General features: G+C 44.8%; 1 protein-coding gene across 1 annotated transcript in view; it reads right to left on the reverse strand.

Annotated features, from left to right (window-relative positions):
• Window positions 1–9,140: 9,140 nt before the first annotated feature.
• DERL1 (derlin 1) overlaps window positions 9,141–26,630 on the reverse strand; it is a 64,238-nt gene continuing 46,748 nt past the window's right edge. The window contains exon 8 of the mRNA XM_030218661.1: window positions 9,141–10,007. Coding sequence (XP_030074521.1) covers window positions 9,866–10,007 — 142 coding nt within the window. The 3' untranslated portion in view covers window positions 9,141–9,865. The remainder of the gene's footprint in view (window positions 10,008–26,630) is intronic.

The following is a 26,630-nucleotide window of genomic DNA, read 5'->3' on the forward strand; positions in this document are numbered from 1 at the left end:
TATATATTTTTCATATTTCAGTGTACCTTATCTGTTAATAGTAGTGAGATATCAAGTTCATCACTGTATATTTATTGGCTCTATACCAGTACAATTGTGTCCCTCTCTGGTTATGATTTCTTTTTTTTCTTTAGAATTTCACATGGGATTTTTATTTCTTTTTTAAATGCACACATTTTTATTCCTTATTGTTTGTGTGTCGCTTCTTTCACATTTTTTCTAAATATACAGTTTTTAAGTAACACTACTTATTATTGATTTATTATTGTGTTGGTAGTTCTTGTAATATTTTTTCACTCTCTCATTTCCAGTTTTTCACATTATTTTAGATTAGTCACATATATTTTTAAGTATAAAAATAATTATGGATAGCATTATTTTCACATCTTTTTGCCTTGTTATATGTATAAAGTTTTTTCATTAATATTTGTTTGTTTTTCCATAAGGAGCCCCTGACAAAGGCTAGCATACCGAAACATGCCGTGTTGGGTTTTGCCTGTATCTATTATTGGTGAATAAAGATTTTGAAACATTTCAACTGAATGCCTTTGAAACTTGTGGTTTTTGGTGACTTCCACAGTTTTGGTTTCTGCTTACTGCTTCCTCTCCCACATTTTACTCAGTGAAAACCAAACCAAAGAATTTGTTTAATCTCTCCATTATGGCCTTGTCTTCCCCGAGTGCTCCTTTTACCCCTCAGTCATCTAGCAGCGCAACTGATTCTTTTACCAGCTTCTAATGTACCTATATGTGTTTGCCTCCAACACAATCTTTTCAAAATCTTTCTTTGCCTTCCTTATCAGCACTTTGCATTTGACTTGCCATTCCTTATGCATGCGGTTTCCTATTTTCAGTCAGATCCTTCTTCTATTTTCTGAAGGATTTTCTTTTAGCTCTAATAGCTTCCTTCACCTCACTTTTTAACCATGCCGGCTGTCATTTGGCCTTTCTTACTCCTATTTTAATACATGGAATAAATATATCTGATCTGGGATTCCAGGATCGTATTTTTGAATAGCATCCACACCTGATGTAAATTTTTTACCTTTACAGCTGCTCCTCTAAGGTTTTTGTTTTAACCATTCTCTTCCTTTTATCATAGTTTCCGTTTTGAAAGTTAAATGCTAATATATTGGATTTTCTGTGTGTAGTTCAGAGATATCAAATCTGATCATGTTATGATCACCGTTATCAAGTCACACAGCACCATTACCTCCTGTATCAGATCCTGCACTCCACTAAGGACTAGGCCTAGAATTGTTTCCTCACTCATTGGCTCCTGAACCATCTCCTTAAGAAAGCAGTCCTTAATTTCACCAAGGAATTTTACCTCTCTAGCATGCCCTGATGTTATATTTATCCATTCATCATCGGGGTAATTGAAATCACCCATTATTATCCCTAGTTTGTTAGCCTCCCTAATTTCTGATAACATTTTAGCACCTATCTGTTCATCCTGGCTAGTAGATGGTAGTACACTCCTATCACTATCCTTTTTCCTTTTACACATAGAATTTCTATCCATAGGGATTCCAAGATGTATTTTGTGACCTGTAGAATTTTTAGTCTATTCTACTCAAGACCCTCCTTAACATATTTCTTTTTCATTTCATTTGTTTTTTGTATCCCGCATTACCCAAAACATATGTGGTTCAATGTGGCTTACATCATAACAATAAACAGTGAAATCATAGAAAACTGGGTGAAACTTAACAATTAGACTTGGCTTAATTTTGTAGCATTAGTTGACATTGGAGAAGATATGGGCAATTCTGTATCAAGAATGGTTAGTGGAACAGGTCAAAACAGAACATTTTAGAGCTGTGGGTAGGGTCTGATGAGGGTATTTGTAGAATGCGATAGAAGATTTGTATGGTGTAACTTGGTATTGTGGTTTACTGGAGAAAGAATGCTGATTTAGTCTTAAGATCGGTGGAAGGAATGGAGCTCACGTGTGGCAGGTTGGGATTGTTGACCTGTGTCAGTGGCTAGTTTAGTGAACAGATATGTTTTGAGTAGATTGCAAAAGATTTAGTAGTTCATGTTTTTTTCTGATGTCTGGCGATAGGGAGTTCCAGGTTCTGGTAGATAGGAAGAAGAAACTTGTGGCATAGGTTGATTTGTATCATATTCATTTGTGATGGTGGCTATGTAGGTTCAGAAAGGTGCGAGAGCTCGCTGAGGTATTCTTCAAGGGGAGGTATACTGGGGATAGTCCCTGAAGAAAGGGTGAATATCAGGATAGAGATTTTGAAAATGATTTAATGGGGAGCCAGTAGAGAACATAGAATAAAGGGGAGGCCCTTTGGTAGCTACCCCTCCACCAATTTGATCCACCCTATCACTGGCATATAATTTTTACCCTGGTATGACAGTGTCCCACTGGTTATCTTCCTTCCACTAGGTCTCAGAGATGCCCAGTATATCTATCTTTCATTTAGAGCAATATACTCTAGCTCTCCTATCTTATTTCTTAAGCTCTGAGGTCAGCAAGAGGTAATATTTGTTAAATCACTCCTACTGACAGTGACCACTAGAAATAACGGACATCTGAAGGACCATGTGGTAGGAAGTTAGAGATGCCAGACTACAGCGGATGGAAGGAAAAGGAGAGATGCTGGACTGGGAATGTGGAGGTATATGCAAAACTGTTACCCTCTATGCTAGGTGCCCCCCCCCCCCCCACCCCACATTATTGTCCAAGATTCTCGGTCAGATTTGCTACAGGACAAGAGATAGGAAGCAATACTTTTTTTTTGGGGGGGGGGGGGCGGGGGAGAGGGCATGCAGGCTAAATCTTCAGCCCCTTCAGCAATGTGCAACGTCCAATGTGGCCCTTGGTCCAAAATGTTTAGGGACCCCTGCCCTTCTTCATTGATATCTACTTGTCAATATACACTTCCTTACAGAGTATTCACATTATACTTCAAGATAGCATCATTATTTGTACTTCATTGCATTACAACAGCCATTTATATTAAATAAGCTCTCTCCTTCCCTAATGTTTATTATGCTAATCATCAAAAGATAAGTACTAAAAACTGATATATAATTTTAGTATCTTTTTCTAGTATGATGCTTCATAGTCTCTGGGTCCAGTAGAGCCAGAGATGCCTTCTTCAGCACTGGGAATAGGGAAAAGAGAAAGCAGGTATTCTCCAAGGACAGCAGGCTTCAAATTCTCACAAGTGGGTAGACGCATCTCGAGTCGCCTGGGCCAGCAAAATCCCAGAGATTAACGAGAGCTTCCAGGAGCACGAGCAGCACCCCACTACGCATGTGCCTTCCCGCCCGAGCCACAACCACACGTGTACCTTCCTGCCTGTGCCGCAACCGCGCCTTTCAGTTTAATACAAAAGCAAAAAAACGAAAAACTATGAAGAAAAAACAACTCCAAGGGGAGGTGGGTGGGATTGTGAGAATGTGACGCCTGCTGTCCTCTGAGAATACCTGCTACAGGTAAGTATCTTTGCTTTCTCCAAGGACAAGCAGGCTTACCATTCTCACAAGTGGGGAATCCCTAGCATCCAGGCTCACCCAAAACAAACACTGGTCAACTGGGCCTCGCATCAGCGAGGACTTAACGCAGATTTAACCTGAAACTAATACAACTAGATGAAGGTGCAGCCTGGAACAAAACGGGCCTAGGAGGGTGGCGTTGGATTCTAGACCCCAAACAGATTCTGCAACACTGATTGTCCAAACCGACTGTCGCGTCAGGTAGCTTGCTCAAGGCATTAGTGAGATGTGAATGTGTGGACTGAAGACCACGTCACAGCCTAGCCTTGTAAACTCTCATCAACGGTGGCTGACTTCAAGTGGGCTACTGACACAGCCATGGCTCTAACATTATGAGCCGTGACATGACCCTCCAAAGTCAGCCCAGCCTGGGCATAAGCGAAGGAGATGCAATCTGCTAGCCAACTGGATATGGTGCGTTTCCTGACAGCAACACCCCCCCCCCCCCCCCATCCTGTTGGGATCAAAAGAAACAAACAATTTTGCGGACTGTGAGGCTTCAGCCGCTCCATGTAAAAGGCCAACTCTCTCTTGCAGTCCAAGGTGTGCAAGCTGTTTCGCTAGGATGGGCATGAGGTCAGGGAAAGAATGTTGGCAAAACGACTGACTGGTTCAGATGGAACTCTGACACCACCTTCAGCAGGAACTTAGGGTGCATGCGGAAAACTACTCTGTTGTGATGAAACTTAGAATAAGGTGCATCCACTACTAAGGCCTGAAGCTCACTGACCCTATGAGCTGAAGTAACAGCCAATAAGAAAACAACCTTCCAGGTCAAGTACTTCAGATGGCAGGAATTCAGTGGCTCAAAAGGAGCTCTCATCAGCTGGGTGAGAACGACACTGAGATCCCATGACACTGGTGGAGGTTTGACAGGGGGCTTTAACAAAAGCAAACCTCTCATGAAGCGAACAACTCAAGGCTGTCCAGAGATAGGCTTACCTTCTACATGCTAATGATGAGCACTAACTGCACTAAGGTGAACCCTTACGGAGTTGATCTTAAGACTAGGCTCTGATAAGTGTAGAAGGTATTCAAGCAGAGTCTGTGTAGGACAAGAAAGGGGATCTATGGCCTTGCTGTCACACCAGACAGCAAACCTCCTCCATTTGAAAGAACACCACCTCTTTGTGGAATCTTTCCTGGAAACCAGCAAGACCTGGGAGACACCACTCCGAAAGACCCAAAGAAGTGAATTCTAGGCTCTCAATACAAAAGCCGTGAGAGCCAGAGACTGGAAGTTAGGATATAGAAGCGATCCCTCGTTCCGAGTAATGAAGGTCAGAAAACACTCCAATCTCCATGGTTCTTTAGAGGACAATTCCAGAAGAAGAGGGAACCAAATCTGTCATGGCCAGTAGGGCGCAATCAGAACCATGGTTCTGCAGTTTTGCTTGAGTTTCAACAAAGTTTTTCCCACTAAAGGTATTGGAGGATACACATACAGAAGGCCTGACCCCCCAATGAAGAAGGAAGGCATCTGACGCTAGTCTGTCATAGGCATGAAGCCTGGGACAGAACTGAGGGACCTTGTAGAGTGGCAAAGAGATCCACCGGCCATGCCCATATTTAGAGACCACTCATGAGGTTGCATTATCCTGCTCTGTCTGTCGGCCAGGCTGTTTACGCCCACCAGAAAAGTGGCTTGGAGAAACATGCCATATTGGCGAGCCCAATGTCACATCGGGATGGCCTCCTGACAGAAGGCGAGATCTGGTGCCCCTGTGCTTGTTGGTGTAATACATTTAAACCTGATTGTCTGTTTGAATTAGAATAATTTGATGGGACAGCAGATCTCTGAAAGCATTTAGAGCGTTCCAGAATGCTAGAAGCTCCAAGAGGTTGATCTGAAGATTTGTTTCCTGGAGGGACCAAGCTCCTTGAGTGTGAAGCCCATCTACATGAGCTCCCCATCCCAGGAAAGATGCATCCGTTGTCAGCACATTTTGGGGCTGAGGAATTTGAAATGGCAGTCCCAACGTCAAATTGGATCGAATTGTCCACCATCAAAGAGAGCGCACAAGCTCCAGGGACACTCGTATGGCATCTTCTAGACTTCCCATAGCTTGATGCCACTGAGAAGTCAGGGTCCACTGAGCAGATCTCATGTGTAGGAATGCCATGGGTGTAACATACACTGTGGAAGCCATGTTCTGCCAAGCTGTGTCTGAACTTGAGATGCTAGTGAAAGAAGATTGTCCGCACGTGTTTGGGGGAGGTAAGCTCGGACATTTTTTGTATGAATTCCAATTGTTGAGAAGGATGGAGATGGGACTTGGGATAGTTGATCACGAACCCTAGTAGTTCCAGCATCCAAATTGTCATCTGCATGGACTCCCGAGCACCGTCCTTGGAGGTGCTCTTCACCAGCCAATCGTCCAGATAAGGGGACACATGGACTCCCAGTCTGTGTAGCAACACTGTAACTACTGCTAGACAGTTAGTAAAGACCCTGGGAGATGATATGAGGCTAAAAGGCAACACGTGGTACTGAAAGTGATGTGTTCCCAGCCAAAACCGAAGATACTTCCAGTGGGCTGACAGTATAGGGATGTGTGTATATGCATCCTTCAAGTCCAGAGAGCATAGCCAATTGTTTTCCTGGATCATGGGAAAAAGGATGCCTAGGGAAACCATCCTGAACTTTTCTCGGACTAGGAACTTGTTCAAGGCCCTTAGGTCGAGGATGGGACACATCCCCCATGTTTTTTTTCTGCACAAGTACCTGGAATAGAATCTCTGCCCTTCTTCCCCTGGTGGAACAGGTTCAACGGCATGGGCCTTCAGAACAGCGGAACGTTCCTCTGCAAGTACCTGCTTGTGCTGAGAGCTGAAAGAATGGGCTCTCGGTGGACAATTTGGAGGCTTGGAAAGCAAATTGAGAGTGTATCCAAGCTGGACTATTTGAAGAACCCAGCAGTCGGAGGTTATGAGAGGTCACCTTTGGTGAAAAAACATCAGCGTGCTTCTTAATTTGGTCAGTGACCTCCTCTACCTTTTCTCCGAAAAGATTATCCCCCCGGCAAGGGGCGTCCGCCATTCTCTGCTGGACAGAATGGTCCAGGTCAGAGAAACACAGCCATAAGAGTCTGCGCATTGCTATACCTTAGGTAGAGATTCTGGATACCACATCAAAAGTGTAGTAAGTGCCCCGGCCAAGAACCTGCCACACTCCTTCTGCTGCTTGCCCACCTGGCAAAACAGCTCAGCTTGCTCCGGAGGGAGTGCATCAACCAATTCTGACAGCTGCCTCACCAAGCTCCACAAGTAGACATTTGTGAAGAGCATAGAGCAATGATATGGGCAAACGAGCATAGAGGCTCGATACATTTTCCTCCCGAAAGAGTCCAAGCTAGCTTCTCTGCCTGTGGGAACAAAGGCATAGTCCTTAGTACTCCTGGCTCTCTTGAGAGCGGCATCCACTACAACGGAGTCGTGGGGTAACCAAGACCTCACCAACCCAGGTCGCCCGTGGATCCGTTACTGGGTGTCAATTTTCTTGGGGACCACAGGGACGGAGGGGATGCCCAGTTCCTAACGAGGAATTCCTTGAGTATCTCGTGGAGAGGAGCTGTCACTGCCTCCTTAGTCCAGGACCTTAAGCATCTTAGCCCTGGGCTCATCCTCCACTTCTACGGGGAATGGAATGACCTCAGCCATTTCCCATACAAAAGAGGTGAATGATAGGCTCTCAGGTGGAGGGGAATGCTCAGAAGGGATCCCATAGGATCCATCTGAGGCAAAGTACCTGGGATCCTCTTCTGATTCCAATAAGAGCTCCTCTTCGGTATCAGACAGCACTTCCCTCAAGGATGTCGGAGACCGGACCCGCCTCAAGAATGATGTCAAGGGGCTGGCTCCCGTGTCGACACCGGGGCACAAGCAGCGCCAGAGGAGAGTCAGACAGGGCCGCAGCAGAAGGCACGGCAGGCGCAAGCACCCCCGATGCAGACGCACATTGCTGCATGAGGCCTTCCAGAAACTCAGGGAGCAAGGCCCGGATGCGCTCGTCGAGGTAAAGGCTGTGGAGCCAGTTGGGGCTCAGGTTGCAGAATTTTCAGGGCCAGTGCAGGAGCAGGACCTCGGCTGCTAGGAGACGCACACATCGGTACTGCCGGGATGGAGGGGGCGTGGTCCTCCCAGCATTGACACTTCTCGGGTACCGAATCCCTCGGCGCCCTGGAGCTCCTGGCACCAAGTGCCAATGGAGATCGGTGACTGTGCTTCTTGGCCCTTGCCCGATGTAGGTCACCCATGCTCAGTGCCAACGAAGACAACATCGAATCCTCACGTCGCCTCAGGGTCGAGTCCAACGAAGAACGGTCCTGAGGAGCCTGCATAGCAGGAGGCCTAGAGACAGATGGAGACCCACTCGATGCCTCAATGTTCCCAGTGTCTCGGGGTCTCGTAGCAGCCATTCCTACAGTGACTTCCAATGCCGGTGCAGCACTTGATGTTGACGTCGAAGCCTCCGACCTCACTGCCGATGTCAAAGAACCAGACCTTGCCCCAAAAATCTTTTCACATTGAGCATCTCGGGAAATTTGGATCCTTTTCTTCATACGAAAACAAAGGACACAATTGGCAGGGCTATGGTCGGGCCCAAGGCACTGTAGACACCAAGAATGGGTGTCTTTTCCTAAGATTTGCACCGGGTACAGCATTTGAAGCCACTGGGAGTCTTCGATGACATGGAAGGAAAAATGGCTTCGGCGAAATTAAAAGTTACAATGGTGCCTAAAAAGGGGGGAAAAAAGGCACAAAAAAGAGACCCAACTGAACAGGCCTAAATGCGGCCCGCACTGAAAAGAACAGAAATTTAAACGTGGGCCAAAAAACTAAGACTTTAAGGGACTTTTTTTTTTTTTTTTTAAACAAATTGAAAAGGAGAAGAAACGAGGCATGCGCACATGCGCAGCAGAGCGCTGCTCATGCTCCAGAAAGCTCTTTTTAAATCTCTCTGGTATTTTGCCAGCCTGGGCAACATTGGATGCGTCTACCCACTTGTGAGAATGGTAAAGCCTGCTTGTCCCCGGAGAAATCTATTTCTAGTATGTAAACAACACACAGGAATAACATCAACTTGTCTTTTACTTGGACTTTTGCGTCTCACCATATATCAGTGGTCCCTAAACCTTTCAAGAGAAGGTCTGCATAAGTCATTACAAATCACTAGAAGGGTCAGTGAGAGTCCTCTGCTGAGGTTGTTTCAATGATATATTCTCCTACTTGTGCAGCCTAGGTACCCTACCAACCATATTGCCTGTGCCCTATAGGAAAGAGTATAGCAAACCACAAAAATTAACGACGTCGGCTGTAGTTTGTTAACAACATTTACCCAAGCATTTCAACATAGCCAACATGTTAAAATGGTGCTGTAGTACAAAGTGCCTTTTATGCTTTTAAAATGAGATATGCAAAAATTCTTAACAGGAGTACTCATTTGTGGTAGTGCAATAAATCTGATATTCAACTTGCAGAAGATGGAAAACAAAAACAAAACCAGAAGATGTTGAACCTTCGAGCAAAATGCCACAACCAGAATAATATCCTAGCTTGTTTTTCCCTCCCCACTGTTCATCAGTAAGCCATCATTTTTTGTCCATTTAAGAGAGACTGGAAAAAGTGTGATTTATTTTATTATATGTTAATAATTAACATATGATTTCTACAACCTGATTTGGAAGGAAGATTAAAGAATTTTTGTTCTTGGTTTTCTTTCCTGAAAGGACATGTGTACAATATCACAGAAAATTAAAAAAAATAACCTAAAGGCAAAACAAACTTCTAAAAATATACCTACTGATTAAGAAAAAGAAAAAAAAAAAGTCCTGGAAACTCAAGTGTACCATAAGGTAAACAATGTTAATTGCTAGAACCAACTTGTTTACATGTATTGCACTGAGATGTCAAACCATACTGGATTTACCCTATATACACACCGGACACAGAGAAACTAGACTTACCGTAAAGTATGTATTATGTATACATAAAACAAATTGGCAAATGTGGTAACATTCTCAGGTGTGTAGAGCAGTGTATCCTTCAAATGTACCAGGTATAGAAAGACAATGTAAAATCAATACACTGCTAAGAAGGATGTACAGAACTAAATAAATGCAAAAAAAATAAAGTAGTAGTAGTCTTCATACTCGCTTGAGTACAATCTTGTTTTTCTTTTCAGATTGGATCATGTTACATCAGAAGTTAAATTTTGATGGATTAATCCAATTGCACTAAAAGTGTCCCAAAGTACATCTTACAACAAAATGGTAATGGCGATCCCATTAGTGACTGCAGAGAAGAGGTCCAGGGGGGAGGGGCCTGAGTAGGAAAACAACTGTCACTAATCACCAAGCCTGAAACCTTGTCCCCAATTATGTCTTCCTCCAGCTGGTCTGTCCTGGTCATCAGCTGCACGCCTCATGCTGGGTGGTGGAACACCAAATCCTGATACTCCCCCTCTTCTACTGGGAAATAAACGGTATCTACAACACAAGACAGGAAAAACAGAAGTGCATAAATCAAATCTAGCTCAATTTTTAGCTCTGTACATGTAAGGCAGGCAGTGGACTGTCATGAGGTCCAGGCCACAGCACTGTGTTTTACAGTCTTCAGTATGCGAGTTCCAAACCGTCTTCCATCCAAGCCCATTCAGCCTCTGTTATGAAGCCAAAAAGGAGGAAAGACTGTTACTGCTGACCAACAGGTAGCATTGAGCAATGGTTTGTGAAGGTGTCCTAGAAAACTCCCAAACAATCAGGTGTCAGAATAACTACAATATATATGTAATAATGTCACCTCCACGGCATGCACATTTATCTCCTGCATATTCACTGTCGATATCCTCAAACCCAAATGGGTAGGGGGTCCCCTAGGACAGGTCTGGGTACCACTGGTATAGTGTTAACCTTGAAGACAGGCCAGCTAGACTTCACAGGAGTTTCCCTAGCATCCTGTCTGGTCTGGAGGGTCAGAGGAGGTAGGCGAAAAAAAGCATAAAACAGCAAAAGGTTGAGAATTGTTAGAAACGGGGCTGATTCCAGTGGTACAACTTCTTGATTCTTAACATGCCCAATATCATTTTAGTCTCAGATCTTACAAGCAGATCAAAAACACTCAAGCAGAAAGACTGAGTTCATACCGCAGGTCCTTAGAACTTTTGTTCAAGACTAAGGGCTTCTTTTACAAAGCCACGCTAGCAATTCCTGTGCAGTAAATGAGAGAAAGCCCATTTAATTCCTATGGACCTCTCATTTGCTGCAAAGGAATCGCTAGCACAGCTTTGTAAAAGAAGCCCCAAATGAACTAAACTTTTCTGGCTTCTACCTGTGCCAGAAGATAAAATATGAGTGTGAAGTGTCTTAAATCATCTTTTTATACCACATTTAAATAAAATATGGATGTTGCAAAATATTAGGACACTAGTAAAAAAAGCCTGTTTCTCATTGAAATAAAACGGGTGCTAGCAAGGTTTTCCTCGGAGTGTGTATGTTTGTGAGAGTGTGTGTGAGAGTGACTGTGTGAGAGAGAGAGAGTGAATGTGCGAGTGTGTTTATGAGAGAGAGAGAGAGACTGGGTGCGAGTGTGTCTGTGAGAGTGTGTGTGAGAATGAGACTGTGTGTCAGGGGCCCCCCTCCGAGTTCCAGGGTCCCCCCTCCCTCCGAATTTTAAAAGTCATCTTAAACTACCCAGTCGGGGTTACGGCGGCCGGCAGCAGCGGTAAAAGGCGTGTAGGTTCGGCCCTTCTCTCTCTGAGCTCTGGACCCATCCTTGCGGAAACAGGAAATGAGGACAGGACCAGAGCTCAGAGAAAGAAAAGGGCCGAGCCTGCATGCCTTTTACCGCTGCTGCCGGCTGCCGTAACCCCGACTGGGTAAGTCAAGGTCAGCGTTGCTGGGCTGGTGAACTTGGAGGGGACTGCCGAACTGAGAGGGGGTGGTGGGGGGCTTGGAGGGGGGTCACCGTTGCAACTGGGAGTGGCAGGCGCTGTGTGCGAGAGAGTGAATGAGTATGCAGCCTTCCCTTCTCTCTGACGGCGGGGCAGTGAGAGCGAGTGCAATTACGAACCCAGGAACACTACATGGTTTCGCTGCCACGGAGTCAGCATCAGAACGTTGGAGGTGCGAATTATATTAGATGAGATGAACAACTTAAAGTTGCAGGAGATGTGTCAGAGAAAGTAACTATAATTAAATGGTCCCCAGTAGCCAACATATATATTTGGGGTGGGGAAACAAAGAACTATAACAAGAAAACATCCAAGTTAGTATTTTTGAGAAAAATAAATAGTGCTGAATGCTCCATTTTTCATTCTAAAGATAAATAGGCACAAGGATCTACAGTCTCAACTGAAGAAATTTTTGTCTGAAAGCAATTTTTGCATGAAATGAGATAATCGCTTCTGCCCTTCTGTTTAACTGGGAGTATCATGGCAGTATGCAATGTCACAGCAAGGTGTTAGAAACAAGCAGAGGCACCATGGAGTAAGCATCTTGAGTTTATAGCACAAATAAAGAAACTAATGGATATTAGGCATCACAGATTCTGTAACAAAACAAAAGAATGGTCCAAGTTCAGATAATACTGGTTGGAGGGGGAGGTAGAAGGACAGGAGGGAGAAAGAGGAGTGAGGAGCAGGGGAGGGACCTGGACACAGTTGAGGGCAATGTGTTAGAAAGGATGTTCTTGTTATTCTTGTTACTTAAACTTCAACAAAAATTCTATCAATTAAAAAAAAAAAGAGACATATTTCAGTACACTGCTGTAAGATCCTCTTGAAGGCCAAACAACTTCTGAAAAGCTGTACCTCAATTTAAAAAAAATAAAATTTGATATATTGGTGATTTATAAATAAGTACATGAAACTTCACTTCTTATTTTCTCTGTTTTGCATCAAATGCAGACACACTTATTTTGAAGAGGCAAAATATAACTCTTGATGCTCCTTCTGTATCAGATCCTTCCGTCTTTCAAAAGAGCAATTATATCATATGTTAAAGAATATTAAAGCTTCATAAAATCTAACCCCTTGATATTCAAAGCTGTTTAACCAGCTAGACATGGCCACTGACTGGTTAAATAGCATATCGGCACCTAACCGGTTAGGCACAGATATTCAGCACTAAATTGTCTATGTTGAGCAGTTATAATAGGCTGATTAAATAGCAGGCTTATCTTTAACTGCTAAGTAGTAGTTAGCACTGAATATCGGCATAACCAGTTAATTTTTTAGCAGTTAAAAAAAAAAAACCATGGATATTCAATGCAAGTTGCTGGAAATGACCCGGCATTAAATATCCAGGATTAACGCAACCAGCGGACAGCAAAAGAATTGCCCGCTGTTGGCCAAATATCGGGTCCTGAGAGACTAATAAATTACCAAATTACATACACAATCTGCTAAAAATACAACAGTTCCAACCAGAGCTTTGTGACTAACTTAGGGCTGCTGTCACAAACAGAACAAATCTGCCTGCTACAGATCCCTCTCTGTAGCAATCTGTAGCAGGCAGATTTGTTCTATTTTTCTAGCAGGAAGTATATTAGTGTTCTGGGGTGCTGCCTTTTATAGGGAGGAGTGCCGCTATTCGAGTCCTGTACGTTAGTGCTGTTTACTATGACAAGTTTTCTATATAGGTCTTTAATTTGAGCTCCGATTGCCTACCCTCTCCCCCGGTCCGTACCACATTGGGAGAGGTGGTGTTATAGGGCCCATTCATTCTTAGCTACGCTACTGGCAACAAACACAGTACATGATAAAACCAGTGTTTACATTTCTTTGTTCTTCATGTGCTCTGTACTTATACATGTAATCTGTTGTGTTGAATCAGGTGCTCAGATCTGTCAATTATCCTCTCTTAAAAGTATCAGTCTTATTCCAAAATATGGAAAATTATATTTAAAAATTTTTATTTAGAAGTACTTCAAATCATAGTACTGTTCTTCTGTGGGTGAAAGGAGAAATTTGTTCTTTCCTGCTATTTCCTAGATTCCTTCTAGACCAGACCAGATTGATGGGTTAAGCTCCCCTACCAGCAGAGGCAGAGAAACTGAATTTTCCTGTGACATCGCTGGTGTAAGAGTACTGCAGCCTGAAACTTCTCAATATGTTAACAATAGTGATACCCCCCCCCCCCCCCAAAAAAAAAAATACAGCACAGGGTTTTCCACAAAAATAGCAACTGAAAATCTCACAGATATAAAGTAGATGCTATGAGAGATCCCCTGAATGTTGCTGTCTTCCTGGGTGGCAACAAGACTGGTCTAGCAGGAAATCAAGTAGAGAAAATTAGCAGGTAAGAACAAATTTCACCTTGTTTCATCCTGCTAGATCAGTCCAGACTGACGGGATATATCAAAGCTCTAACCCTATGCCTCAGGGCAGGAAGACGAGGCTCGCTCCAGCACCACCCTGCAAGGATAAAACGTCACTAATTCTTAACACTCTGACACTAACTGAAATTGAGAAAAAGACCTCAGTGAATAACAATTCAGGGCTCCCCATTAAAGTCAGGATATCCCTTGCACAACATCAACGATCAGAAAAAGCTTCACTTCACCTATCATATTATCCAACTTATCATATACAATCAATCATTCTAATCACCCTAATCCAGTCCAATAATATTCAACTTATGCAATTTAAAAGCAGTTTACAAGCAGAAAAAACATTATTTAACTTGAGTTCATATAACTTAACTGACAGTGTATGTCCATTTCAAAGTACAGCTCTTCAGAATTGCAGAGATTTAAATCCAAGGAAGCTTTCCATATCCAGAGCCAGTTCTCAATCAGTGCAGCATATTTAGCCACCCCGTTTGTAGTTCATCACCATGAATCCATGTCCCGACGAGGGGACTTTCTTTCGCCAGCTGGCAGCTGCCTCAGAAGACACTTCTAAATAATCCTACAATACCTTGATGACATGTGAAGGAACAATGTGGATAGATGTTCCAACAGATCAATCACCCTGGACATGGCTGCTCCAGAGGCCGCCTCCGGTTGATCCACATGAGCCAATCATCCAAGTAAGGGTAAATTTGTAGGCCCTCTTTGTGAAGGGACATCACCATGACCTTTAAGGTCTTGGTCTTGCAAGCCCAAAGGAAAGCACTCTGAACTGAAAGTGTCAGCCCAGCACATAGAACTACAGGATGCACTGGTGCCCATCCCTGATGGCAATGTGGAAATAAGCCTCAGACAGAACCAGGCATATCAAGAATTCCCTAGGATTGACTGATGAAATCACTGACTGTAGTGTCTCAATGTGGGATATGGAGGGAGGCACTGACCTTCTTTATACCCAAACTGCTTTCTTCAGGATCACAAAGTAAATGGAGAAGCACCTCCTGTCCTGTTCCTACATGAGAACTGGTTTGAGGGCTCATAACTGGATTAGCTACTGCAATGTATCATTATCTTTTCTCCTGAGAACCAAACCACAGGGCAACAGCATAAAGGCATCTGAAATGGGTTCTGTGAACGCTAGGACACAAGACTAAGAATATTATAATGTCTCTGTATTGCTCCATAGTGCAACCTCATCTTGAGTATTACGTTCAATTCTGTTCATCGTACCTAAAGAGCTGTTCAGACTGGAAAAGACGGCTGAGGGGGAATATGACTGAGGTCTATAAAATCCTGAGTGGTGTAGAACGGGTAGAAGTGAATCGATGTTTCACTTTTTCAAAAAGTACAAAGACCGGGGGACACTCAATGAAATTACATGGAAATACTTTTAAAACAAACAGGAGGAAATATTTTTTCACTCAAAAAATAGTTAAGCTCTGGAACTCACTGCCGGAGGATGATGTAACAGTCATTAGTATATCTGGGTTTTAAAAAAAAAAAAAAAGGTTTGGACAAGTTCCAGGAGGAAAAGTCCATACTCTGCTATTGAGATGGACATGGGGAAAGCCACTGTCTGCCCCAGGATTGGTAGCATGGAATGTTGCTACTAATTGGGTTTCTGCCAGGTACTTCTGACCTGGATTGGCCACTGTTGCAAGAAGGATACTGGGCTAGATGGACCATTGGTCTGACCCAGTATGGCTATTCTTATATTCTTATGAGCCATCTCTATGACCCAACGGTCAACTAAAGCCCTCTCCTGGTCACCCACCCACCTGCAGCACCATGGAAAGAAACCGCTTTACCTCACTGGGGGACCTTTGGAAGTAGAGAAGGAAGAAGGTCCTCCCCCATTCTCTTGCCTTTTCAGCTCCACCAAAAGGCTTATCTTGAAGTTTCACTGAGTAAGAGGCCTCCTTTCCCCTCCTGCACAAAACTAGCCATATTCCCTTGGACTTCATTGGCCTCTGGACTCCCTGGCTGAAGGGCTTACTTTGTCCTTGGGAAGATGCTGCAGCCTGCCTTCTCCCTCAAATTCATGACCAATTTCTGCAGGTCCTCACCAAACAGTTGTCCTCTAAAGGGAACCTTCCTCAGATGAATCTTAAAGGGCCAAATCCACAGACCAATTCCTCAGCCAAAGCCACCTGTAGGCCACTATAATCGAGGTCACAGATTAAGTGTTAATGCGGACAAAGTCAGAGAACCTCTTCCAAAGGCCACTCTCAACTCCAGTGTGCCACCTCTGGGGGCTAATTGTTGAATTCAGTGCAGTACAACTCATGCCATGTAATCCTCAAACACTGCCTGGATCCCTTATTTAAGGAATAGTTTCATCTTTTTGTTGTGGAAATCCTTCAGGGCCTCTCTGCCTTTTTGCCAGGATGGTGATCTTCTTAGTCACCAGCGTCACCAAGGCTCCCACCTTACGAACACATAGCAGCATCTCGAGTAATCATGTAGAAGATGATACAGCTTACATAAGTATTGCCATTGTGGAACAGATTGAAGGGCCATCAAGCCCAGCATCCTGTTTCCAACACTGAAGAAATATTTTCTCTGATTCATTTTAAAACTTACTACTTTGTAGCTTCATTGTGAGCCCCTAGTCCTAGTATTTTTGGAAAGAGTAAACAAGTGATTCACATCTACCCAACCCACTTCACTCATTATTTTATAGACCTCTATCATATCTCCCCTCAGCTGTCTTTTCTCCTAGCTGAAGAGCCCTAGCTAGTTTAGCCTTTCCTCATAGAGAAGTCGTCCCATCCCTTTATCATTTTCATTACACTTCTCTGTACCTTTTCTAATTCCACTATATCTTTTTTAAGATGCGGTGACCAGAATTGAACACAATATTTGAGGTGCAGTCACACCATGGAGTGATACAAAGGCAATATAATGTCCTCATTTTTATTTTCCATTCCTTTCCTAATAATACCTAACATTCTATTTGCTTTCCTAGCCGCCACTGCACACTGAGCACAAAGTTTCAACATATCAACAATGACGCCTAGATCCCTTCCCAGTCAGTGACTCCTAATGTGGAACCTTGCATTACATAACTATAATTTGGGTTCCTCTTTCCCACATGCATCACTTTGCACTCTCACATTAAACAACATCTGCAATTTAGATGCCCAGTCGTCCAGTCTTGTATAGTCCTCTTGTAATTTTTCACAATCCTCTTGCGATTTAACAACTTTGAATAACTTTGTGTCATCAACAAATTTAATTACCTCACTAGTTACTCCCATCTCTAGATCATTTACGGTCCTGCTTGAGTTTCAGCAAAGTCTTCCCTACTAGATGTATGAGAGGATATGCATACAGAAGGCCTGTTCCCCAATGTAGGAGAAAGGCATCAACGCTAGTCTGTTGTGGGCCTTTATCCTGGAACAGAACTGAGGGACCTTGTGATTGATCTGAGTAGCAAAAAGATCCACTGAGGTGCCCCACGCTCGGAAGATCTTGCGAGCTACTTCCATGTTCAGTGACCACTCGTGAGGTTGCATTATCCTGTTCAGTCTGTCAGCCAGACTGTTGTTTACGCCTGCCAGATAAGTGGCTTGCAGGAACATGCCGTGACGGTGCGCCCAAAGCCACATCTGGACGGCTTCCTGACACAGAGGGCGAGATCTAGTGCCCCCCTGCTTGTTGGTGTAATACATAGCAACCTGATTGTCTGTCTGAATTAAAATGATTTGGTTGAACAGCCGATCTCTGAAAGCCTTTAGAGCGTTCCAGATCGCTCGCAGTTACAGGAGGTTGATCTGAAGATCTTTTTCCTGAAAGGACCAAGCTCCTTGAGTGTGAAAGCCATCTACATGAGCTCCCCACCCCAGAAAGGATGCATCCGTCGTCAGCACTTTTTGTGGCTGAGGAATTTGGAATGGACGTCCCAAGGTCAAATTGGATCGAATCATCCACCACTGAAGAGAATTCCGAAAGTCGGTGGGCAGTTGGATTACATTCTCTAGATCCCCCGCAGCTTGACACCACTGGGAAGCTAGGGTCCACTGAGTTGATCTCATATGTAGACATGCCATGGGAGTTACATGAACTGTGGAGGCCATGTGCCCCAGAAGTCTTAACATCTGCCAAACTGTGATCTGTTGAGACGCTCAAACTGTGGACACCACGGACAGGAGGTTGTCTGTCCTTACATCGGGAAGATAAGCTCGAGCTGTCTTCATGTTCCACAGAGCCCCAATAAATTCCAACTTCTGTACTGGGGTGAGATGGGACTTGGGAGTAATTGATCACGAAACCCAGTAGCTGTAGCACCTGAATAGTCATTCGCATGGAACGTAAAGCGCCTGCCTTCGAGGTTCTCTTCAGCAGCCAATCATCGAGACAAGGGAACACATGCACTCCCAGTCTGCGTAGCGACGCTGCTACTACCGCCAGACACTTTGTAAACACTCTGGGCGCAGATGCCAGACCAAAAGGCAATACATTGTACTGAAAAGTGCTGAGTTCCCAGCCAAAATCGAAGATACTTCCTCTGAGCTGGAAGTATCAAGATACGTGTGTAAGCATCCTTTAAATCCAGAGAGCATAGCCAATCATTCTCCCGAATCATGGGAAGAAGGGTGCCCAGGGAAACCATCCTGAACTTTTCTCAAACCAGAAATGTGTTCAGGCCCCTTAGGTCTAGGATGGGATGCAACCCCCCTGTCTTTTTCTGCACAAGAAAGTACCTGGAATAGAATCCCAGCCCTTCTTCCCCTGGTGGCCACCTTTGGTGAAAAAATATCAACCTCCCTCCAACTGGCAAGTCGTCCGGTATGGAGACTTTTATTGAGGCTATGCTTAACTGGAGCCAGTCAAAATCCCGTCCCTTGCTTTTGCTGGGGAGCAGAATGGGCATTAAACGCACGCTGTTGACAAGAACGAGTGCGTTGGGGCTGAGACTGGGCAGGCTGCCGAGAAGCAGGAGCGTACCTACGCCTAGGATAGGAATAGGGAGCACTCCAAAATACCTCCTAGATGAGGAGGCAGTAGTAGAAGGCGCCCAGAGGGAGAGAGAATCCATAGCATCATTATGCTTCTTTATCTAATCAACAAGATCCTCTACTCTTTCACCAAATAGGTTGTCCCCCCAGCAAGGAACATCCGCCATTCGCTGCTGGACAGAATGATCCAGGTCAGAGACTCGCAGCCGTGAGAGTCTGTGCATCACTATACCCTGAGCAGCGATCCTGGATGCTACATCAAAAGTGTCAAATGTACACCTGGCCAGGAACTTTCGACATTCCTTCTGCTGCCTGACCACCTGGCGAAAAGGCTCGGCCAGCTCCGTAGGGAGTGCATCAACCAAGCTCAACAGTTGTCGTATCGAGTCCCGCAAGTGCACGCTCGTGAAGAGCTAGTATGACTGAATCTTGCTGGCGAGCATAGCAGCCTGATACGTCTTCCTCCCAAAAGAATCAAGAGTTCTAGCTTCCCTGCCTGGGGGCGCCGAAGCATAGTTTCTAGTACTCCTGGCTCTCTTGAGGGCGGAGTCCACCACCATGGAATTGTGGGGTAAATGGGACCTCATCAATCCAGGTTCACCGTGGATCCGATACTGGGATTCAGCTTTCTTCGGGACCACAGGACCAGACAGAGGAGCCGACCAGTTTCGCGTAAGGACTTCCTTCAGTACCTTATGCAGAGGAACAGCCTTTTTAGGTGGAGAAGAATAATCCGGGACCTCGAGCATCTCAGCCCTGGGCTCATCCTCAACCTCCACATTAGCCATTTCCTAAACAAAAGAGGAAAAAGACAGACTCTCCCGGTGGCTGACTCATCAGAAGAAAAATACCTGGGACTCATCAGAAGAAAAGTACCTGGGATCTTCCTCTGACTCTCACGAACGCTCTTGCTCAGTGTCGACACTGAACCTGCCTTGACGCCGAGGAACGATGTCCTCTATGGCGATGTCGAGAGGCCAACTCCCGATCTGACTGCAACGAAGCTCCCTCCGCCAACATCAAAGGGGAATCGACCTGAGTGGCAGTCGACGCCGATGCCAAAGGAGACGAGCCATACACCGCTGCAGCAGATGGTACAGGAGGCGCAAGCACCCCCGACACCGAAGCTGACTGACATAGCAGTCCCTCCAGAAGTTCTGGAAACAAGGCCTGGATGTGCTCGTCAAGAGCCGCCATCGGAGAAGGCTGCGGGGTCAGTGGAACAGGCGGTGTCAGAATCTGAGGAGGCTCGGGAGCAGGCATCGGGCTGCTAGGAGACTGACGCATCGGCACCTCCTGTATCGAGAGGGAGCGATCCTCTTGGCGCCGACGCCTCCGAGCTCCCAGTACCGTGCATCGAAGGAGAACGATGACGGTGCTTCGCCTTCGCTCGACGTCCGTCATCGAGACTCCTCGGTACCGATGAGGAAGACGTGGAATCCACACATCTCCTTGGGGCCAGATCCGACGTAGGTCGGTCCCGGGGGCCTGCATAACAGGAGGCCTCAAGGAAGGTGGAGACCCACCTGACGCCTCATTGCTCCCAGTGCAAGTTGGTCTCTCAGCAGCCATTACCTCTGCTCCCGACGTCTCCTCTCGATGTCGACACCGACATCCTCGGTACCGATGTCGAAGGAACGGACCAAGCCCCAAAAAGCTTTTCTCCTTGGGCTTCTCGAGACGCTTGGTTCTGCTTCTTCATACGAAGACACAGACTACAAGCGGCTGGGCTATGGTCAGGCCCAAGGCACTGGATACACCAGGCATGGGTATCAGTACCTGAGATGGTCCGGTTGCACCGAGTACAACATTTAAAGCCGCTGGGTGTCTTCGATGAGTTGGAAGGGAAAACGGCTTCAGCGCAATCAAAAGACGCGATTGTGCCTGTTAACAGAAAAAAGGGAATAACCCAACTGATCGGCAAAAGCCGGCCGGGTCAAAAACAAAGGAAACTTTAAAAGGTGGACAAAAGTAAAAGAAACTATGGGAACCTTTTTTTTTTTTTTTTAACTGTAGAATTGTAAATAAAATAAGGCAAAAAGCCAAAAAAACTCTCAAGACTCTTTCCTGGGCCTGAGAGGAGCACAGAAAAACTCTACCGCACCTCAATGAGCAGAAAAGAAAACTGAGATGTGCTCGCGCGATGGGCGGGAAATCAGTCTGTGCATGTTCGCTGCATGCACGCCAGAAGACTCTGGCAAAACTCATATTTTGCTTGCAAAATGCCGATTCCTGGGCAGACGCGGACTTCGACCCACATGTGAGAACAAGCAGCCTGCTTGTCCTCGGAGAATTATTAATCCTGCGGATAATGGGGGCACTGTGGCGGTTTGGCATCATGAAGACTATCAACATGAAGTGCTGCATCATTTGGAGAATAGGGAATGGTATGTTCCCGTTAGCAATGATTCCACTCTAATGCTCATGGAAGAAATTTCTCAAGTAGTAGACCAGGCGTTTTCTCAGGGACAACTTACTAAGGCTGAACGTATATCTAAAAAAGTAGCTCATCCGAGCATTCCTAAATTGTACATGGTTCCTAAGATTCATAAAACCACGTGTAGCCCTCCTGGAAGTCCAATCGTGCTGCTTCGAACACGGTCCTTTAACCCCTTTCTAAATTTTTGGACCACTTTCTTAAACCTTTTGTGATTCAAACTAGATCCTATATTCAAGATACTATCCGGTTTCTGAATATTACTGGAGAGATTCATAATTTACAATCATCGGATTTATTGGTAACTTTAGATATTCAAACTTTATATACCAGTATTTCTCAGCAGGCAGTGATCTATATAGTACAACGAACTTTAGAGTCTGCTTTTAATCATGAGAGAGTTACAACTCAATTTCTGGTATCCATCACTCAATTGATTTTTGACCTGCAGTTATTTCAAATTTGATGAGACTTTTTACTTTCAAAAGCAGAGAATATCTATGGGCACGGCTGCTGCCCCCAGCATAGCCAATCTGTATGTTGCTGACTTCGAGCAACAATTTCTTTATTTCATCTATTTGGTTTTCTCACATTAAAAGCTGGGTACGTTTTATAGATGGTATTTTCTTCATTTGGACTTCCACTGAACAATATCTCAAATCATTTTGGAGTAGATTAATTCTTTCAACATTCATTTACAGTTTACCATCTCCATTGTGATAAAGAAAATTTCATGTTTGGACACTTCAGTACGCAAAGTCAACAATGGGTTACAAACTACAGTTTACAGGAAATCAACAGAAAGGAACTATGGACTTATGGAAGTTGTCATCCACATCATTTGAGAAGAATAGTTCCCACTGGCCAACTCTTACGCATTAGAAGAATATGCAGTACTTTGAATGATTTTAATCAAGAAGCTCAATTATTGAACCAATGATTTTTGCATAGAGGTTATCCTCCTCGTGTCATTCATCAAGCTTATCGTTGGGCTTGCTATGCTAATCCTGACTTGCTGTTACCTTATGCTCTTCGGGATTCTATAGACAAACAGATATGCATACTCTCTCATTCAGATAAAGCTCCAGCAATTGCTCACAGTATTTACAACCATTGACATATTCTGCAATTACATGGTGTTTCAAAGTAGACCCTGCATAGCTTAATCTTAGAGTAAAAATTTTGCTAGTCATCTAGTATCTAATTTTATTGTATTTATAGTATCTAACTTATTGTCTTCCCACCCAAACCCACTTCCCCTCTCCCTCCACTCTCTATCTCAGTTGATAACACCCTCATCATCCCCGTCTCATCTGCCCGCAACCTCTGAGTCATCTTCGACTCCTCCCTCTCCTTCTCTGCGCATATCCAGCAGATAGCCAAGACCCGTCGCTTCTTCCTCTATAGAATTAGCAAAATTCACCCTTTATTCTCTGAGCACACCACCCGAACTCTCGTCCACTCTCTCATTACCTCTCGCCTTGACTACTGCAACCTACTCCTCACTGGCCTCCCACTTAGCTATCTATCCCCCCTTCAGTCCGTTCAGAACTCGGCTGCACGTCTTATCTTCCGCCTGGACCGATATACTCATATCACCCCTCTCTTCAAGTCACTTCACTGGCTTCCAATCAGGTACCACTTACAGTTCAAGCTTCTCCTACTAACCTACAAATGCACTCGATCTGCAGCCCCTCCTTACCTCTCTACCCACATCTCCCCTTACGTTCCTACCCGTAACCTCTGCTCTCAGGACAAATCCCTCCTCTAAGTACCCTTCTCCACCACTGCCAACTCCAGGCTCCGCTCTTTCTGCCTCGCCTCACCCCATGCTTGGAATAAACTCCCTGAGTCCATACGCCAGGCCCCCTCCCTGCCCATCTTCAAATCCTTGCTCAAAGCCCACCTCTTCAATGTCGCCTTCGGCACCTAACCACTACACCTCTATTCAGGAAACCTTGACTGCCCCAACTTGACATTTCGTCCTTTAGATTGTAAGCTCCTTCGAGCAGGGACTGTCCTTTGTTAAACTGTACAGCGCTGCGTAACCCTAGTAGCGCTCTAGAAATGTTAAGTAGTAGTAGTAGTAGTAACTTTTCTACCCAATCTACAGTTAATACAGCTAACATGGGACATGGTCAATGTGGAAGTTGCAGAGCAGGTCCTGTATCATTGCAATGTATTGTCTGGCAACATCCTCAAACATCAAAACAATACAAATTGTGTGCCAATACTAGCTGCTCCTCTGACTTTGTGATGTATGTCATAATATGCCCTTGTTTGAAATTCTGTGTTGGATGTACTACTAGGACTATTAGCGTCTTAATGAACATCACAGTAGACAATATTAGAACTTTGGTGGCCCACTGTTTGGAACTGGATCATACAGTCATTCAAATGCAGTGGTTTATTACTGAACAGATTTCTGCAGAGTTCCAGGGGGATCAGATGGTCTTTCTGTCTTTGAGAGAACAATACTGGATATACGAGTTAAGTTCTGTTGTTCCAAATGGACTGAATGAATTTATTTAATGGAATTCCACTGTTTAATTTTTAATAAAGCTGCTTGATTTTGGCAACGTCATGACGCTTAGGATCACTGTTTCACACGCATTAAGGATTTGGCTGCAGTTGAGGGAGAAGAAACCAGATGTTTCAGTCCTGGAATTTCTATTTTCCTAGCACTTTATGACCCTGAAGGAGTTTTCGAAACAGAGATCTCTGTCAGACATTGTTGTACAGCGGAGACTCAGCTAAGTGGCTCACGCTATTATTGTTATAAAGTTGTGGTGCTTTAAATTGACTGCACACACTTTCACCGCAGAAGTCCATTACTATGATTGATGAAAGTGTTTTCAAAAAAAATATCTTAAGTCTTTAGCACTATCAGTTATAATTTACATATAACTTATACAATTTATATATTGCTTTATTAGAAAAAGGGTAAACAAAACCTGGTATTTTTAGGGAGAAACATGATATATAGAGCGGTCACGTGAGCCATTTTACAGTGTGATTCATTGATAACTAAGCTCTATTGCAGGTGTAGCCTACACTGAACTCTCCCTTACCATTAAAAAAAAAAAAAAAAAAAAATTGTCCACATTTACAATATTATTACTTATTTCTCAGTTTGGGATTGGTTCGTTTTGATTACTATTTAACTAGTTTACCTCTCCCTAGTGAAGGTTTTCTTGATTTTGAAAGGAATATTATGTCACAGTGGGGTAATGTGATTATCAGGCATTGTGTTTTCTCTGTTCAGTTTCAGTTTGAATGCTGAGGCCTAGGAGTTCACCAGTGTTTATCAAGTTAATGATTTCAGTCAGACTTGTTAAACGGGATGTAGTTTGAGATGTCATTAACGCAAATGAAGGGACTGAATCCTTGTTTCTCCAGGGAGCTCCTAGGGGTGTCATTATCAAGTTGAACAATATGGGTGAGATCGGAGAGCCCTGTGGAACTCCACAGACTGCTACTTCCTAGGAAATGAGATGAGACAACTCCAGCCGGCGGATCAGACCCTGATCATGAGGCTGAAGTTGCCTTATCTCATTTCCTAGGAAGTAACAGTCTGTGGAGTTCCACAGGGCTCTCCAATCTCATTCATATTGTTCAACCTAAAGATGTCACCCCTTGCAAGCTCCCTGGTGAAACAAGGAGAGACAGCCGAGGAAAGAGTGGTCCTAGACACTGTCCTCAATTTTCCAGGCTACATCCACAGATGAGGCCAAAATTGGAGCACGCCCTTCCTTCAAGCCCCTGTTGTAGACTCTGGGGCTCTTAACCACCCAATCTGACTCCCACAGTAGCCCCCAATCCACTCTTGACTGCATGCTGTCCAATCCATCCCCAGGACCCCACTACCACCATCCCTGTGGAACAATACCTTGCGGCTCCCCAGAGGTACTCTTTCATACCCTCAACCGCCAGTGAGTTCTCTGAGCAGAGGCTAAAGATCTGTGGGTTATGCAGGAGCCATGCAGCCAGCACCAAAACAGCTGCCATTCCCACAAAGCAGATTCCTCTGCGCCCTGTCTCACCAAAATAAGCCCTAAACCAGCTCTAAACTCCCTGCTGAAAGCAGATCCAGCACCTTCCCAGGGTCACACATCACCTGCTGCAGCCTCCAGCCTCACTGCTCTTGGAGCAGGAGTCAGATCCTATAGGTGCTGCTCAATACGGTCTGACCTGTCTTCGGGCCCCCTCCTTCCCATGACTCCCAACTTACTCATCAAGCCAGGGATCTCTCAGCCCCCTCTACCGTCACACATGCTTCCTCTATTAGAATCAAATACTTAATTTTGTTTTAAACAACTTTATTCAGCAGACCCTTTCTCTCATCTTCCTCCTGTTTCCTCTCATGATTATGTTTTTCAACAATGAAGACTTTTTTTAAAAAGGTCCCCACAGGGAAGTTACAAAATTACTTGCTCCTGCGGGACCTCTGCCAGGCCAGCTCACTCAGCCAAAGCCTATGGGCCAAGGTTCAGGGCTGCAGAGAGCAAAGGGCCTCTCCAAGCTCAAGCTACTACTACTACTTAGCATTTCTATAGCGCTGCCAGGGTTACGCAGCGCTGTACAAGTTTAAACACGGGGAGGGACAGTCCCTGCTCAAGAGAGCTTACAATCTAACGGTAACAGACTACGTAGTCAGTGTAGGTAACAGGAATGGGGAAGGTGGTTAGGCGCCAAAAGCAAGGGAGAAGAGATGGGCCTTGAGTAAGGACTTGAAGATGGGCAGGGAGGGCGCATGGCGTATGGGCTCAGGAAGTCTGTTCCAGGCATAAGGTGCTGCGAGGCAGAAGGGGCGGAGTCTGGAGTTAGCGGTGGTACAGATAGGAGTGATTTGTCCTGAGAGCGGAGGTTACGGGTGGGAACATACGGGGAGAGGAGGGTAGAGAGGTAATGGGGGGCAGCAGATTGAGTGCACTTGAAGGTCAATAGGAGAAGCTTGAACTGTATACGGTAGTGGATTGGGAGCCAGTGAAGCGACTTGAGGAGAGGGGTGATATGAGAGTATCGGTTCACGCGGTAGATAAGACGTGCGGCGGAATTTTGGACAGATTGAAGGGGGGATAGGTGGCTAAGTATTTTCTAATGGCTCTTCTTCCACCCCCGTCCCGCTCTCTGTTGGGGTCCCTCAAGGATCTGTCCTTGGACCGCTTCTTTTCTCGATATACACCTCTTCCCTGGGCTCGTTGATCTCATCACATGGTTTCCAGTACCATCTATATGCTGATACCCAGCTTTAACTCTCCACTCCCGACATCACAGTTGAAACCCAGGTCAAAGTTTCGGCCTGCCTTTCAGACATCGCTGCCTGGATGTCCAACCGGCATCTGAAACTGAACATGGCAAAG

The sequence above is a fragment of the Microcaecilia unicolor genome, chromosome 1 (genome assembly GCF_901765095.1).
Source record: "Microcaecilia unicolor chromosome 1, aMicUni1.1, whole genome shotgun sequence".
NCBI lineage: Eukaryota > Metazoa > Chordata > Amphibia > Gymnophiona > Siphonopidae > Microcaecilia > Microcaecilia unicolor.